This window comes from Amblyomma americanum, chromosome 11, assembly GCF_052857255.1.
Source record: "Amblyomma americanum isolate KBUSLIRL-KWMA chromosome 11, ASM5285725v1, whole genome shotgun sequence".
Lineage (NCBI taxonomy): Eukaryota > Metazoa > Arthropoda > Arachnida > Ixodida > Ixodidae > Amblyomma > Amblyomma americanum.
The window spans coordinates 93,967,013-93,981,429 of record NC_135507.1 but is presented as its reverse complement, the minus strand read 5'-3'; the positions used below and the strand labels follow the sequence as shown (position 1 = coordinate 93,981,429).

General features: G+C 46.7%; 2 protein-coding genes across 2 annotated transcripts in view; one reads left to right on the top strand and one right to left on the bottom strand.

The window, feature by feature from the left end:
• The first annotated feature begins 1,628 nt into the window (after positions 1-1,628).
• Positions 1,629-3,773, top strand: LOC144111398 (uncharacterized). Its single transcript, XM_077644680.1, has 2 exons — positions 1,629-1,985; positions 3,022-3,773. The coding sequence occupies exons 1-2, from the start codon at positions 1,728-1,730 to the stop codon at positions 3,241-3,243; spliced, it is 480 nt and encodes a 159-aa protein (XP_077500806.1). The 5' UTR covers positions 1,629-1,727; the 3' UTR covers positions 3,244-3,773.
• A 3,851-nt stretch (positions 3,774-7,624) lies between these two features.
• The window catches only part of LOC144111396 (TBC1 domain family member 7-like), a 32,223-nt gene continuing 25,430 nt past the window's right edge, over positions 7,625-14,417 (bottom strand). The window contains exon 6 of the mRNA XM_077644679.1: positions 7,625-7,930. Coding sequence (XP_077500805.1) covers positions 7,883-7,930 — 48 coding nt within the window. The 3' untranslated portion in view covers positions 7,625-7,882. The remainder of the gene's footprint in view (positions 7,931-14,417) is intronic.

The following is a 14,417-nucleotide window of genomic DNA, read 5'->3' as shown; positions in this document are numbered from 1 at the left end:
GATAATAATAATAATTGTTTTTTTTTTTGGGGGAAAGGAAATGGCGCAGTATCTGTCTCATATATCGTTGGACACCTGAACCGCACCGTAAGGAAAGGGATAAAGGAGGGAGTGAAATAAGAAAGGAAGTAATAGGCGCCGTAGTGGAGGGCTTCGGAATAATTTCGACCACCTGGGGATCTTTAACGTGCACTGACATCGCACAGCACACGGGCGCCTTAGCGTTTTTCCTCCATAAAAACGCAGCCGCCGCGGCCGGGTTCGAACCCGGGAACTCCGGGTCAATAGTCGAGCGCCCTAACCACTGAGCCACCGCGGCGGGTCCAAGGAAATGCCAGGTTTTGGAAATCCGCTACATCAAGGAGAGGCTCATTGCTCAAAGTAGTGGTGGCGCTGGAACCGTTGGAATCGTGCTGCCGTCAAGAAGACAGTATTGGGTACGAGGGGGACAATAGGTCCCTCAGGTAGCCGAGTGGAACTTGGTCACGCGACCAACCACGTGAGGAACCACGTGATCAGCCAAGGCTCCGCGCCGCCGGCAGCTGCTCCGCACCCCGTGACCAACCACGTGACAGCGTGGCGGCGCAGCCACAGGGTGGCGGGCCGCCACGCTGAAGGCTCGAAATGCTACCGCAATGTAGCTATCGCTACAAAATTGGAGGCCGCTTAAGCTTCGCCTTTAAGAGTGGAACGCGACAGCGTGTTGCAGCACTGCCAGGGAGTCAACAGAACGCCATCGGCCGTTCGGCGCGATGCCTTGCCCGTTAGACAAATCGCTCTGCTACGTACGGTGAAAGACGCGCGGAGCGGTAAACGACGTAGAAGCGCTGCCAGGCGCCTTGCCGAAACGCGCTCAGTGGTTAGGGCGCTCGACTACTGATCCGGAGTTCCCGGGTTCGAACCCGACCGTGGCGGCTGCGTTTTTATGGAGGAAAAACGCTAAGGCGCCCGTGTGCTGTGCGATGTCAGTGCACGTTAAAGATCCCCAGGAGGTCGAAATTATTCCGGAGCCCTCCACTACGGCACCTCTTCCTTTCTCCTTTCACTCCCTCCTTCATCCCTTCCCTTACGGCGCGGTTCAGGTGTCCAACGATATATGAGACAGATACTGCGCCATTTCCTTTCCCCCAAAATCCATTATTATTATTATTATTATTATTATTATTATTATTATTATTATTATTATTATTATTATTATTATTATTATTACTGTTTTGTACAGAAAATAGAGTAGTGGGCGCAAGCACAGCGCGGAGCGTTTGTTACATGACAGCTAGTGGACTCTCATACTTTTGCAATCTAAATGGGAGCCTAAATATAATCCAGTCTTTAAAAAAAAGAAACAAAACTTCCAGGCTGCTTCACAGAAAAAAACTGGGTTTTGAGGAAAGGAAATGGCAGTGTCTCATGCATCTCGGCGGACACTTGAACCGCGCCGTAATGAAAAGGATATAGTAGGGGCTGAGAGAAGGTGCGAAGAAAGAGGTACCGTAGTGGAGGGCTGCTGAATAATTTCCACCACTTGGGCACCTTTAACGTGCACTGACATAGCACAGCACACGGGCGCCTTTTGCGTTTGAAAATGAAAATGAAAATTTCCCCAAAACCAATTTTCATATTCATGCTCGGATAGTCGGGTCGAGCTTATTTGAAGCGGAATAGCTTCGCTGTGTACTTTTTCGGCGTATGCTAGCACGTTAGGGCCGTAAAGCGCGGTTCCTGCCACCATGCCTCGGATGCCGAGCTTGGACCGTCTGGTCCAAGCCGCCGGAGTGGCCGGCATTGGGATCGTGTGCACCAGTTTCTGGTTCAAGCACTACCTTGGAAACAAGATGAGTGACCTGGATTATTATAAGAAGGCCATGAAGACGCTGCGTGGCAACTCCGCTGCCATGCAGCTCTTGGGCGAGCCGGTCAAGGAGCTCCGGATCGACATCGGCGACTCGGCGAGCACGTCGACGCGACCACACCGGGCACGGATGAAAGTAATCACCTTGTGGCCGTAGCTCCAGAAACACGACTTGTTTGAAAGCATTATCGTAAACTGCGGATGTATTAAGTCGCAATTTTGTTAAAGTACGCTTGCAAATGCGCGACATGGCGCTGGAATGGATAAATGGATGGATGATAATGGCTTTACCCTTTGCATCGGGCAGCAGCTTGCGCCACCTAGCCTATACTTCCCGCGTTAACTGATGTTTTTGTAGCGAAAGCTACATTGGCCACAAACTCGCAGTCCCACCGTACCACGTGACCAACCACGGCGCCACCTCCGCGTCTGGACTTGCAATCAAGATTAACCAAGGCTAACCAAGCTATGCCTTAGCTTTCGCTACGCGTCCTGGCATAGCCGAGCTAGGCCGCTGCCAATTTTTCTTTTCCCTTTTCCTTCAATTTCGCTCTCAAAATGTCTAACTACTCGAATGAAGCGAAAAGGACGCCTATCATCGAATGTTTGAAACTGGCTCGCATTGTTATTGGCAGTGAGCTCGTTTTAGTGGATTGTGTGCACACCAATAACAAAAAAAACGTTTTGACTTCAGTATATTTGTGCGAGCTGCCTTGCAAGTTTACCTCTGGAATTTGAATCGTAAAACCATAACAGCAAAATGTTTTTACATTCGATCGGTACCTTGTGTGTCCACCAAAGTGTTTAAAACAGACTCGCCACAACCAATTGAGATTACTCGCCGATTAGCAACTTATTCAGGTGGCGGCGTACCTCATAACTTAAGCGAGAATATATGCATGCTGAAAAATGCGTGCTTCATCCTACTCACGGTGGGCTTGTGATTGGCTGGTGGCCAGTCCGAAAAGTGCCGACCACTAACCAGTCACTGTTGCGATCACGTGGAAGTGGCATGATGAGTTTGGCCTCCATAAGATCGGATAACCATGTTTGTGGCATGAAGCTTAGTAGTAACTGCTGTCCTCCATTTTTTGATGGGAGGGGGCTGTGACCGGATCTCTGAGTCAGAATGGCGGAATTGCTTTTTAATGTGAGACCTTTTACACCCTCAGGTTCCTGTCAAAGGTTCTAAGCAGCGAGGTGAGGTCTATCTATGGGCCGAACGGCATGCACTCGACGTACCCTGGGAGCTGCTGAGGCTCGAGCTCGGTTTGGAGCAGCACAAGGACAAGCGCCTTCTAGTCTATGCTAACCCGAAGTACGCCAAGGACTATGTGCAGAACTTCGACGTCGATGTGTTGCCAGCGGTGCCGTTGAGAGCGACTGAAGAGTAACAGTTAATCCCTTCGCAGTAGATGCATTTCCTTTGGTGGAATGCAGCAGCTTTTATGGACATACTTGTTCTCAGCTTAGAAGAATGGACATTAGCACACCCCCGCTGACTTAGTTTTGACTGTCCACCAGCAATGAACCTGTGATCGTGTGCATGCAATCATCAGGGAAATTGCTGGGGGTGCACTGTTTGACCCTCTCAACCTTTTAGCCTGTGACAGGCATTGATAGCAGTTTGCAAGAATAAGCGTTGAAAAAGGAGAAACGCCATGTGTCGTAATTTATATTGAACATAAAAAAATCAAACTACTGAAACTGGTGAATTTCTGGGAGCCTTGTGTATGCATGCCTTTATCACTGTGCTCTAAAATTCATTACTTTGAGTGTTTAAAAATAAATAAAAATGGTATTACCCTGCCACAACACTCCAACGGTATATTCTAAATGAATTGAATAGCTTCATTTGCTAAAATACGCTATTGCCTCATGCTTTGCTAAAAAAAAATAATAAATGGTCAATTTGAGTAGTTCAGCCAAATGCGAATTAATAGCGCTAGCAGTTCGGTTTTCCTTTAGTTCTGGTGTTCATATCCAGTGTTCCCGGATGGCAGTTGCTCGGATACCGATAACGGGTTACTGCCCATATATGCGGAATCTGCCATTCTCTCCATTCATAGATCCCTGGAAGTCTTCCTACCATTCCTGGTGCAGTGGTCAAGTTAAGATGCGCTGCTGCTCTTCTATGGCATTTGCTGCCATCAGTGGGACTTGGGTTGCGATCCAGGTTGCTCTTTCCGACCAGCCTGCAAGTGAGCTGCCACCTGACATGGTGGGCAGGTTGCCCACCAGCCAGGTGAGCAGCCTGCCACAAAACCGGCTTCAGACAGACACACAATTGCTAAATGCGGGGAATGGCCACTATATGAGTGCTAGCGCACTAAAAATTGCTGAAGACAGGCCAGGTCAGGTCAGGCTATTACCTTAAATGTCCCCCGTGGGGCCATTCCTTAATGGGGGGGGGGTTATACAGTGCCAATATTGTGCCACTAGCATAAGGCTCTGCTGTGCATGAACTCGTGGCCAACAAGCCATAGTCTCCAAAAATCAGTGTCTTCTCCAAACAGACTAGTTTCCTAGCCCCTTAATTAAGCATTTACAACTTTTATGCAGTCTTCCTCTTATACCCGCATCGCCCATCCCCCAATCTCCCATCCCTTTAACCCCAGGTTGCTTGTCACTGCGTAATGTTTAGTTTATGAGGATTTAACGTCCCAAAGCAACTCAGGCTGTGAGGGACGCCGCAGTGGAGGGCACTGGAAATTTCGACCACCTGGGGTTCTTTAACGTGCACTGACATCGCACAGTACATGGGCCTCTAGAATTTTACCTCCATCGAAATTCGGCAGCTGCGGCCGGGATCGAACCCGCGTCTTTCGGGCCAGCAGCCGAGTGCCATAACCACTCAGCCACCGCGGCGACACTGTGTAATGTAGCATATTGCATTCATTCAAAGTGAACAATGTTAAAGACGGACACTAGAGGTTGGCAGAAATATGGGCGTGACTGGCATGTTTTGCCTTGGAAAAGCTCACAGTGTATTACGCAATTTTTGATTCAAGGATAGGATGACGACTAGTGACTTGTGCTCTACTTCCTTTCCCAGGATGATATTCACGTCCTCCTTTTCCTTGTTAAACTGAACAGCGGTTTAACTAGTTGTGGTCACAGAAAATGCCAGCACTTTACTTGATGGTGCTGCTTGTCTGCATAATTTTTTTTTTTTTTTACTGACGGCAGTGAGGTGGTTCTATTACTGCAACTGTTTCCCGATTGGACACTGGGGGCTAAAGGCACAAAAACGCCGTTCTACTTTTTCATTCCAGGCAGCAGATGTATTTCACTTATGTATGTCGACATGCTACAGCGCCATAGCGCCATCCTGTAAAACACTCCCTCCATCACACGCAAAGCTAGCCCGTGTAGAAGCTGCCAAATGGTGCCAGCTTCAAACTAACACCTTCTGCCCTACCAGATACCCAGAGTGATGCCCATCCTGCAGAGGACACCCAAACCTTTTTCAATAATTACACGTGGGAATGCCCCAAACCCTCCACCAGCGTCCCATACCGAATCCCTCCCCCTCCTAATGGGAAGCCGCTCTTTCCAGCACAGACTTGGACGACGAGCGGAGACTGATTGACCGGGCAAGCCGGATTGCAACAGCTAACGGGGCCCGGACAAAGGGCTCCACCCTCTGGGGGCTATATAACCACGACAAAATAAGTTTTTCAGTCAGGCAGCAGATGTAATGCTGTCAATGCTGCAAATAAAGAAAATGAAGCTTGAAGCTTGTCGCTGCTGTAAATGTCACTGGCAGTTGAGCAGTTCTGGGCATTCCAATAAAGCATGTTGCACTCTTTCAACACCACCAGTTCGTGCGGTAAATAATGTGGCTTGGCCTGGAACAAAAATTCACTATAGTACTTGCCACATTATACATTCCTATAAACGGTAGTGTTCTTGATGCAGATGAGAAAGTGGAATTATTGGTCATGGACATTTGAGTTACGAAATTGGTTCTTTGTTCTTTGACAAATACTCACCACAGAATCTCATATTTGTCGGAAAAGATTGTGTGTGGCTCTCGACACGCTTCAGCGGGCCAGGCTCGGAATGCTGCACTGGTGTAACTTCAAAGGACAAGAAGTTGTGAAAAAGATCGGTGTTTTGGAAGTAGAATTTTCGAAATCTATAGCCAATCTTCTACTTTCATGTGTTGGATCAAATTTTAAGGTCAATTCCAATTTATACCTAACCTCTATAAATTTTAATGCTTGCAATGTTGAGAGCAGATTTCTAGATTATTTTGTGCACTCTAATAGTTAGAGAGTCCTATTTACACTGAACTTCAATGAGTTGTAAAATAACTAATATTGGCTTGATTCTAAGAGTACTTCCAGCACTACGCATTTTATACTGGCTAGTGGCATTTTAGTAACAATTTCCTGACGAGCTTTGATTTCTGTTGTCTTTGCAAGCAGTTATGCAAATGTACAATATCTCGAGAACTATATAGTGTAGTGAAAAACTGATTACATATTTTAATTCAGCACAAAAAAAAACTGAATAAGACGACAGTTTCAATATGTTTTGCAGAAAAATAAAAATAGCTTTACAACCTCAGTCCCTCCTTTACACGGTTTACCTCTTGGTAATTGCACATTGCAATAACTGATTATGGAGAACAGGGAAAATCCATCAACGAAACGAGTTTTCCTGCTTCGTGGTTCTAACCTCTCAGTCTAGCATTCTGCAGCAATGCAGAGTTCAGCTTGGCAACCAAGGGCCAATGTCCAACAAGATGGTTTTTGTGACATGATTAACACACGATGGTGCACACAAGTTTTCATACACAAGTGTTCAGCCTGGCATGGCACTTGGCGTGGCGGGAAATAAATCTTGCCAGTAGTCACCCGTGAGGCCAAAATGGGGACGCTAACAGAAAGGTTGAAATTAAGGTGAGAACAGTGCAACAAGCTCTGGGAAGGAACTTGACAGGCAACATTAAGAGTCGGGAAGAGGGCAGAGTGGGCCAGGGAACAGCAGTCAATGACATCCTAGTCGAAATCAAGAAGAAATGGGCTTGGGCAGGGCACGTAATGCAGAGGCTAGATAACCAGTGGCAGTTAAGGGTAATGGGCTGGATTCCCAAAAAGGGCAAGCGCAGCAGGGGCAGCAGAAAGTCAGGTGGGTGAATGAAATTAAATCGGGCTATGGCATCGACTGGGATGGGAGATAATCAGAAAAGATAAGAACAGGACGACAAGGCTTTACTTGGAGTCCCTTCATATTCAGACATCGGCACATGCGCTCAATCACAATGAAGGCAATCTACCCCTGATATATGCCTGCTGCTTACGTCGCATCATGAAGCCTATATAATCAACCCTCGCTTCCATCCCTTCATCGCGAACAAGGCTCCAGTAGCGGGGCCCAAAACATCTTTTATTGTAACAAGATTGATCGGCGCTGGATACTTTCCCACTGTGAACATTCGCAAACAGACTGGTTTCTGTTAAACCCTGGATTTTGAAGGTTCCTGCAAAAAGGCGAGTGTGACTGGCTCAGAGCAGGGCCAATTAGAAATCATGGAGGAGATGTTTTGTCCCATAGTTAACATAATCCTAATAGCTGGTGGTGATGGTCAATGAGGGGTACCAAAACTGTCAGCTTCAGTTACCTGATGTTTCTTAACATGCTCCAAACCTCTGCATGGGTGTTGGTGTCTACGTCCAACTTGCAAGAAGCTGAAAATGTGACTGCAGACGCATCGTGATCAGTAACTGAACACAATGGCACACCAGGAAAACGTCAGACCGCCAGCACGTGTTCAATCATTTCTTTAATTCGTTACTAAACCTAACTTGCACAATGAAAATCATGAGCACAACCTTTTCACATTCACACTCTTACACACCACATGACACCGAGTGTTCGACATATGTACATACACACACACACACACACACACAACAATGCACACACAAGCAGATGCCACACGGCTGCTAAGAAGCACCTTAGCCACACAGATCTGTGTTTGCTTGAAAAGCTGTCCTAGACTCCATGCATGCCACAGAAGGGTCACTCCAATGCCCTGTTGACCACGGCTTCTGACACCTCCTTGGGAACCTGGAACAGTACGAAGAAAAGTACAGGCTTTTTAAAGTGTGGCTGAACGCTGCAGCAAGCTTGAACACTAACAAAAGCATACACGCCTCTTGCTTTCAGCGTGTACCGTGACTGAGCGAGCTGTAGAAAAGCAATGACGAATGTCGTGCGGACATGCTGCCGACTATTGACGCAGTGGCAACGTTTATAGTTCAGTTACTTGATCTGCAGACATAAAAGCAAACCCTGTTTCCAATATCATATGTTTACAAAAGGGAAAAAGTGTCACGTTACGGATAAACAGAAAAATTATTTCTGTGAACTGGGAAGCAGTGGGAAGGGCAATGCCTGTCCTCATTGCTTTGCAACTGAGAAATATGGCAACGAACAAACGGAAGAAAATGCTTTGCATGCTCTCAGTAGCAATCATGCTGCTTATTACAGGAAAATCTGTGCCCCCAAAAGTAGCAGAAGCAATAAAGAAATGGACACTACTAGTACTGACTCTGATCTGCACTTATTACACCAATGAGATATTGGTACGGTGTGTTGGTAATCAGGAATTGGTAAGCAGTGCTTCCCACTGTTCAGCGTGTGTTGTTAAGCCCTTCCCACTTGAAGGTGTCAAATTTGTGGCAGCGACCTTTCAACTGAGATTTCCTCGTTCTATTATTCAAGACGCTGCAAAGATAACGCATTGTCATGCAACCAATGTGGAGACTGTGTGTACCACTCATGCCATTACGGCCATAGCAACAAGCACCAAAGCCATGCACTGCCAAGTGCAGAAAAAAACAAACTTGGAAGATGCTTAAGCTCCTCTTTAAAGGTGCACTAAAGAGGAATCTGAACTCACCATTTTACCGCGGGTACCCGATCTACACATTCCAAAATTCTTAGAAACTGTGAAATACTGTCCTGTGTGGCTGATTGCCCTAATTAGATTGTATTAAACGTCCCAACTCCTGGCTTTTTTTTAATTCAATGCAGTAGGTAGGTGGAGTCGACCAACACGTGGAGTGCATTTCAGGTGGTCCAGTGCTGGCTTCGCTTTCTCTTTATTTTGTTTAGGTTTCTGTGAATAAACAGTTTCAGTCACAGACAATATAGCCGCAAATTAGGTCCACGGAAATAAAAATACACGTCGACTCTCTGATCTACGCATCACTCCGCCGACGGCAGAGCGGCAAGCCGCCACGGGACTGGCTGACGCGTTGGTTGACTCCTCCTACCTACCGCGTAGAGTTCCAAAAACAAAAGGCGGGAGCTGGAATGTTTAATCCGATTTAATTAGGGCAATCAGCCGCAGAGGGCAATAATTTGAAGATTCTAAGAATGCCTGGAACGTGTTGATAAGAGTTCCCAAAGTAGAAAGACGAGTTCAGAATCCTCTTTAGTGTACCTTTAAGAGTGAAATGCAACAGTGCCCACTCTTTATACCATCCACATGACAGCGTCACTCTGCACTGCTCCCAGTGGCCCCCGTTCTCAGTGGGCACTTTCGACTCTGCTTCCTCAATGACAAACGACATCACACTCACTCACTCAAGGCGCTCCCGGTGGCTTCTGCAATAAGAGGAAAGCTGCCATTATCTCCAGTTGCGCAAGGCCTCCGCCGCTGGTGCTCTTGGATTTTTCCCACACTAACAACACGATGAAGCCGGCACCGGCTTTACTGCCTCACGAGCTCCTTAACGCTCTCGCGTTGATATGAGGTGTCCTGCCTAACCTCGCCTAGGCCTTTAAAGGGCAACTTTCGAGAACATTTTAACTTAAGAGGCAACTTTTCTGGAAAAACAAAAATTAGTAGTCTGTTTTAAAAAGGGTGTTTTATCCTTATCAAAATGTCAAAACAGATGAAAAAAAGAATACTTTTAAAATCTCATAAACATATATCTGACACCAGCAGTCATAACTTTATTCAGTTCATCGCAAATCAAATTGCTATTGGTTTGATTTATGAAATTTACCGTCCCAAAGCGACTCAGGCTATGAGGGACGCCCTAGTGGAAGGCTCAGGAAAATTTCAACCGCCTGGGGTTCTTCAATGTGCACTGACATCACAGAGTACACGGGCCTCTAGAATTTCGCCTCCATCGAAATGTGACCGCCAGGCCTGGGCCGAACCCGTGTCTTTTGGTTAGCAGCCGAGCGCCATAACCAATGAGCCTCTGCAGTGGCACAAATTACATATAAAGGCAGGAGCTGTGCAATGAACCACAATAATTATGATAACATCAACTGCCATTGCGTAACAGTGGAATGACCAAAAGCAATGGTTTTCTCATAGGCACTTATTGAGAAAAAAATGCAGCAGTAAGGAACCTAATTTGATGATTTTATATCTTGAGGTTCATTGCACTATTGTCATGGGCGTAGGCTTGGACAAAGAAGACGACGGAGTATGGTGCCTGTGTGTGATTGACGAGGAGGACGCAGCACACTCAGGCACTGGCCCTTATTATGTTGCGTCTTGACCTTCTATTGCTATTGTTGGACAGAACTGAGGCTTGGGAAGCGCCAGCGGCCGGTGACAAAAGAAGACGACGACACAGTGTGGGTGTTGTTGAAGAAGAAGAAGTCGACGACGTGCCGAACGCTAAAAAACGCTCCTGTGTCATGCCGTACCGGGTTCCTGGTTTCTGAAGGAACTCTTGGTTAAAGGCCAGTTGACATCTTATACTACATTGTATATATATCTGCAATCCCCTTTTGTAAACATGTTTCTACCCGCCACAATATGTAAGAAATTAGTTCACCAAGTCTCAATAAAAAATCTTTTACAGGGTTAAAGCTAGGATTTCTAGCGTAAGAAGGAATGGCACAAATGCGACTTTCGAGAAAAACGAGAAAGAAGATTAGTAATAACTACAAATGCCAATGTTTGGTATGGTTGCTTTGGGTACCAGGGCACACGGGATCCCACTTAAATGAGTTTGCAGACTCCTTAGCAAGGGCCTCTCTCTGCGGCCCAATTGTTGCTCTCCTGCCAACGTGTGCATATACAGCTGCGGTGAGGTATCGCAGCTACACAATATTTCAGGAGCTTGCTGCCTTGGCTCTTACATCATTTCCTGAATATCAGCATCTTCTGCATCCTTGGAGGAGCAAAGACTGGTGCTCGCACAGAGTGGAGGTTCCTCTGCTAAATTTCTACCTTCACAGACCTGGTCTGGTGGTTTCCTCACTGTGCTTATTTTATGGAAAACCTGAGACAATAGATCACTTCCTGCTGTTCTGCCGCTGCTTCTCTTCTCTGAGGAGGTGCCTATTGCAAATTCAGTTCCACCAGTTGGGTCTGTCCCTGTCCTTTGCAGTTCTTTCCAATGGCGCTTCTTTGCTTGGACGAAGAGACAGGAGTATGCGTTCTGCAGTGCTAAATTTCCTTCTAGCAAAGCAGCAACTCCCATTCTGTTTTTTTTTTCCTTCCCACTCTCAAGTCAGTGCAAAATTGAAACACTACATGCTCTGTATTCGAATTTGCACATAAAGCCATTGTGCCGTCTTTGATCTCTCCGTTCACAGGACCCTTGTTGTGTCGCCCAATCTGTCAGCCTATACCCTATTACTAGTCTTTTTTCCCTTTAAACGCTCCTGTTCCCAGCAATTCGCCGCCTGTGTCTTGGCCAGTCCCCCGCAGTGGGTATGTGCCAGCATTGTTTGAGGCCAACCAACCAACCAAATGCCAACATCCAGGACAGTTAAAATCCACCATAAGTACAGCTCAGCTCCTACTTAGCTTTATGCTTTACACAGTTTGCTTGTGTGGCAGCTCACTTTTTTTTTCAAGTGTCTGTAGCGGCATCAGTAGACCAAAAGAAAAATTTCCACATACGCTGTTGATCACATTCAAGGCAAGTTTTCTGTGTAAGTGGACCAGGTTTGATACCATGTGCTTCAAAACATCTAGCATACCTCTGCGACAATTGCTGAAATGACACAAGCCAATGTGTTCCAAGAGAGAGAGAGAGGATAAATTTTAATTTTTAATTCTACAAGAGGATGATGCCTGAGCATCGGGGAAGAGTCCTCAGTCCAGGAACCCGTGGCCCGAGCTATCACCTGGGCTCGGGTCACCACCTTATGCCGAGCATCCAAGTCCGAGCTGGACAAATGCGCCTCCCATTGGTTCTAATTTGTGTTGCGTATTTGGTCAATAGGCCTTATTCTAGGGCATTCCCATGTGAGATGATATAGAGTGGGTGTCCTGTTGCACAAGGAATAGGAATCTCAAAATGTGGCCGGATAAATTTTAGAATGTATGTGCAAGTTAAGAAAGGTGTCTGTTTGCAGTCGCGTCCAGGCAACGGGCTCCTCCTTAGTGCTCTGTGTGGTGGGAGTATATACATATGCCCCACTTTTTTGTAGAACTTCCAGTCTGTCCCTGAAGACCCAGGTGAGAGGTGTGAGCATGGGCGAACTGGTTTTGTCGGTGTATTCTCTAGCATTCCGGTCTGCCTTCTCATTCCCTGCTAAACCCTCAGGTATAGGGACTGAAATATAATGGTGTGGTAGCTGTTGTCACTCGGAGGATGGCGTGGCAGAAATTTATGGCTAGCTGGTTGGTGCGGGCATGCGTGAAATCTCTGCATGCTTCCTGTGGGTCCTGTGGTCTCAGCTTCAAGGGATGTGTAGCTTTTAAGCGAAGTGCTGAGCAGTTGTTTGCGTCTGTGTTTGAAGGCCACTATTACGGTAGCTTTGCCTTGCTTCTAGAGCGTTTTGATTATTAAATTCAAACAAAATAGACATGGATGGCAGGAAACAGTAACAGGACTCAAGTCAAAAATGAGCAAGAAGAAGTACAATATTTACTCAAGTAAGTTGTGCACCCCCAACTTTTTACCTGGAAAAAAACAATTACTCGCATATTTTGTGCTCCCTGCTTTGCAAGTGCACCAGCACACACACGGGTGCATGTAGGGCAGGCTTGGGAAGATCAGTGTGGCCACGTGTGTTTGCGAAAGATGAGTGAGTGGCGTCAAAAAAAGGTTGCTAATTCGTTTGTAAATTGCTTCCAGTAAGAAAAAGTCAACTGCACGTCGTTTACCCAGCTCGCTTGTGCTGGCGGTCGCTATCCCGTATGAATGGCTGCGAGTGCAAACTTCCGGTAGCCTCCGGAGCGTTCGTCGTGCCAGAATCCGAAACTACCGAACCATTGGCTGTTCAGTTTGCCGCTACTGAGCCGGGCCGCACGCGAGGGCACCGTTTTATCGCCCTGTATCTTCATTTGCATCCGACTGCTGGCTTTGCGACTGTATTGCTCTGTGTTTTTTGCTTCGAGCTGCGTATACGCTGTCATGCGATCATGCTGGAACTATGTAACATGGGTCTGGGGCAGGCATGAACGTGGGGAGGGGGTGATGCGTTGACTTACGTAACCTTTTTTTAAAAAGTAACGTTTTCTTAAGGGGGGGGGGGGGGGGGGGGGTACCGTATACATTCTGCATTATGACCTTTGTAGAGTCCTTTAGGATATGTTGGCGAAATCTCCAAAAGTAAATATGGTAACTGTTAATGAAAAAATTGTTTTTATTTAGCTGAGAAAATTCTAGTTTTGGTTTCACGAGATGCGCAAGGGATTACAAATGTGACTATTTTTTGTGACGCTGTTAATTATAGCAGGTAAAAACCGATGTCATTAGGGTGGGGGACGTGGCGGTGAGGTACCACCCTATTCGGTTGTGAGCTACTGCGAGCAGCAATTTTCAAAAGTTGTTTGTACATTATAGGGTCTATGTAGAGCTTTCAAATTTGACTTGAATACCCACAAAGACCACCTCTACAGATCTGCTACACTAGAATGTGCTCAATGAAACCAGTTCAGGGTCCCTTTAAGAGATGCAATTCAAGCTGCAGGGATGAAAATGCAGGGGCACTCTGGGTAGTTGCCTGGAGCAAGCACTAGCATACTCTACTCAGGCTGACCCCATTACTTGGCAGATATTAAAGGAACAGTGAGGAAAGCTCTATTCAGTTATAGCCCTCAGTCAAAGTTAACTCCATGGCTAATTCTGAATACTGTCACGACTCGGTAGAACCCTGATGAGAGCTTAGAGATAAAAACGGTTTACTGGTCAACCAGAAAGAGTCCCTGCGTGTTTCAGCTTCTTTCTCTTCCAGCCTCCCGCTCTTAGACCCAGTTGTCATCTCTGGCGTCTTCTTGCATGCAGCATTTGCCCCCTCCTCAGGAAGCATCATCTCGATGGTCACAAAAGGAAGTAGGAGGTCAAGATCGGTCCGAGTAGTACGGCTTCATACTTACAACATGAACGACGTCGACTTGTTGCTGGCGTTGCTTGGGTGTCGATAACCCGTCTGGCACCACCTAATACGTTACGTTGGTTAAACGTCTCAGCACGACATAGGGCCCGAAGTATCGCCGTAATAGTTTTTCGGACAGCCCACGGCGGCGAATAGGTGTCCAGACCTACACTTCGTCGCCAGGTTCATACATTGCATGTCTGTGGCGAAGATTGTGGCGTCGTGCATCATACTCCTGCTGAGTTCT

Excerpts from the sequence above, each read along its gene's own strand:
- LOC144111398 (XM_077644680.1), top strand. The coding sequence starts at position 1,728 with ATGCCTCGGATGCCGAGCTTGGACCGTCTGGTCCAAGCCGCCGGAGTG. Across the intron at positions 1,986-3,021 it reads CACACCGGGCACGGATGAAA|GTTCCTGTCAAAGGTTCTAA; the intron begins GTAATCACCTTG and ends TTACACCCTCAG.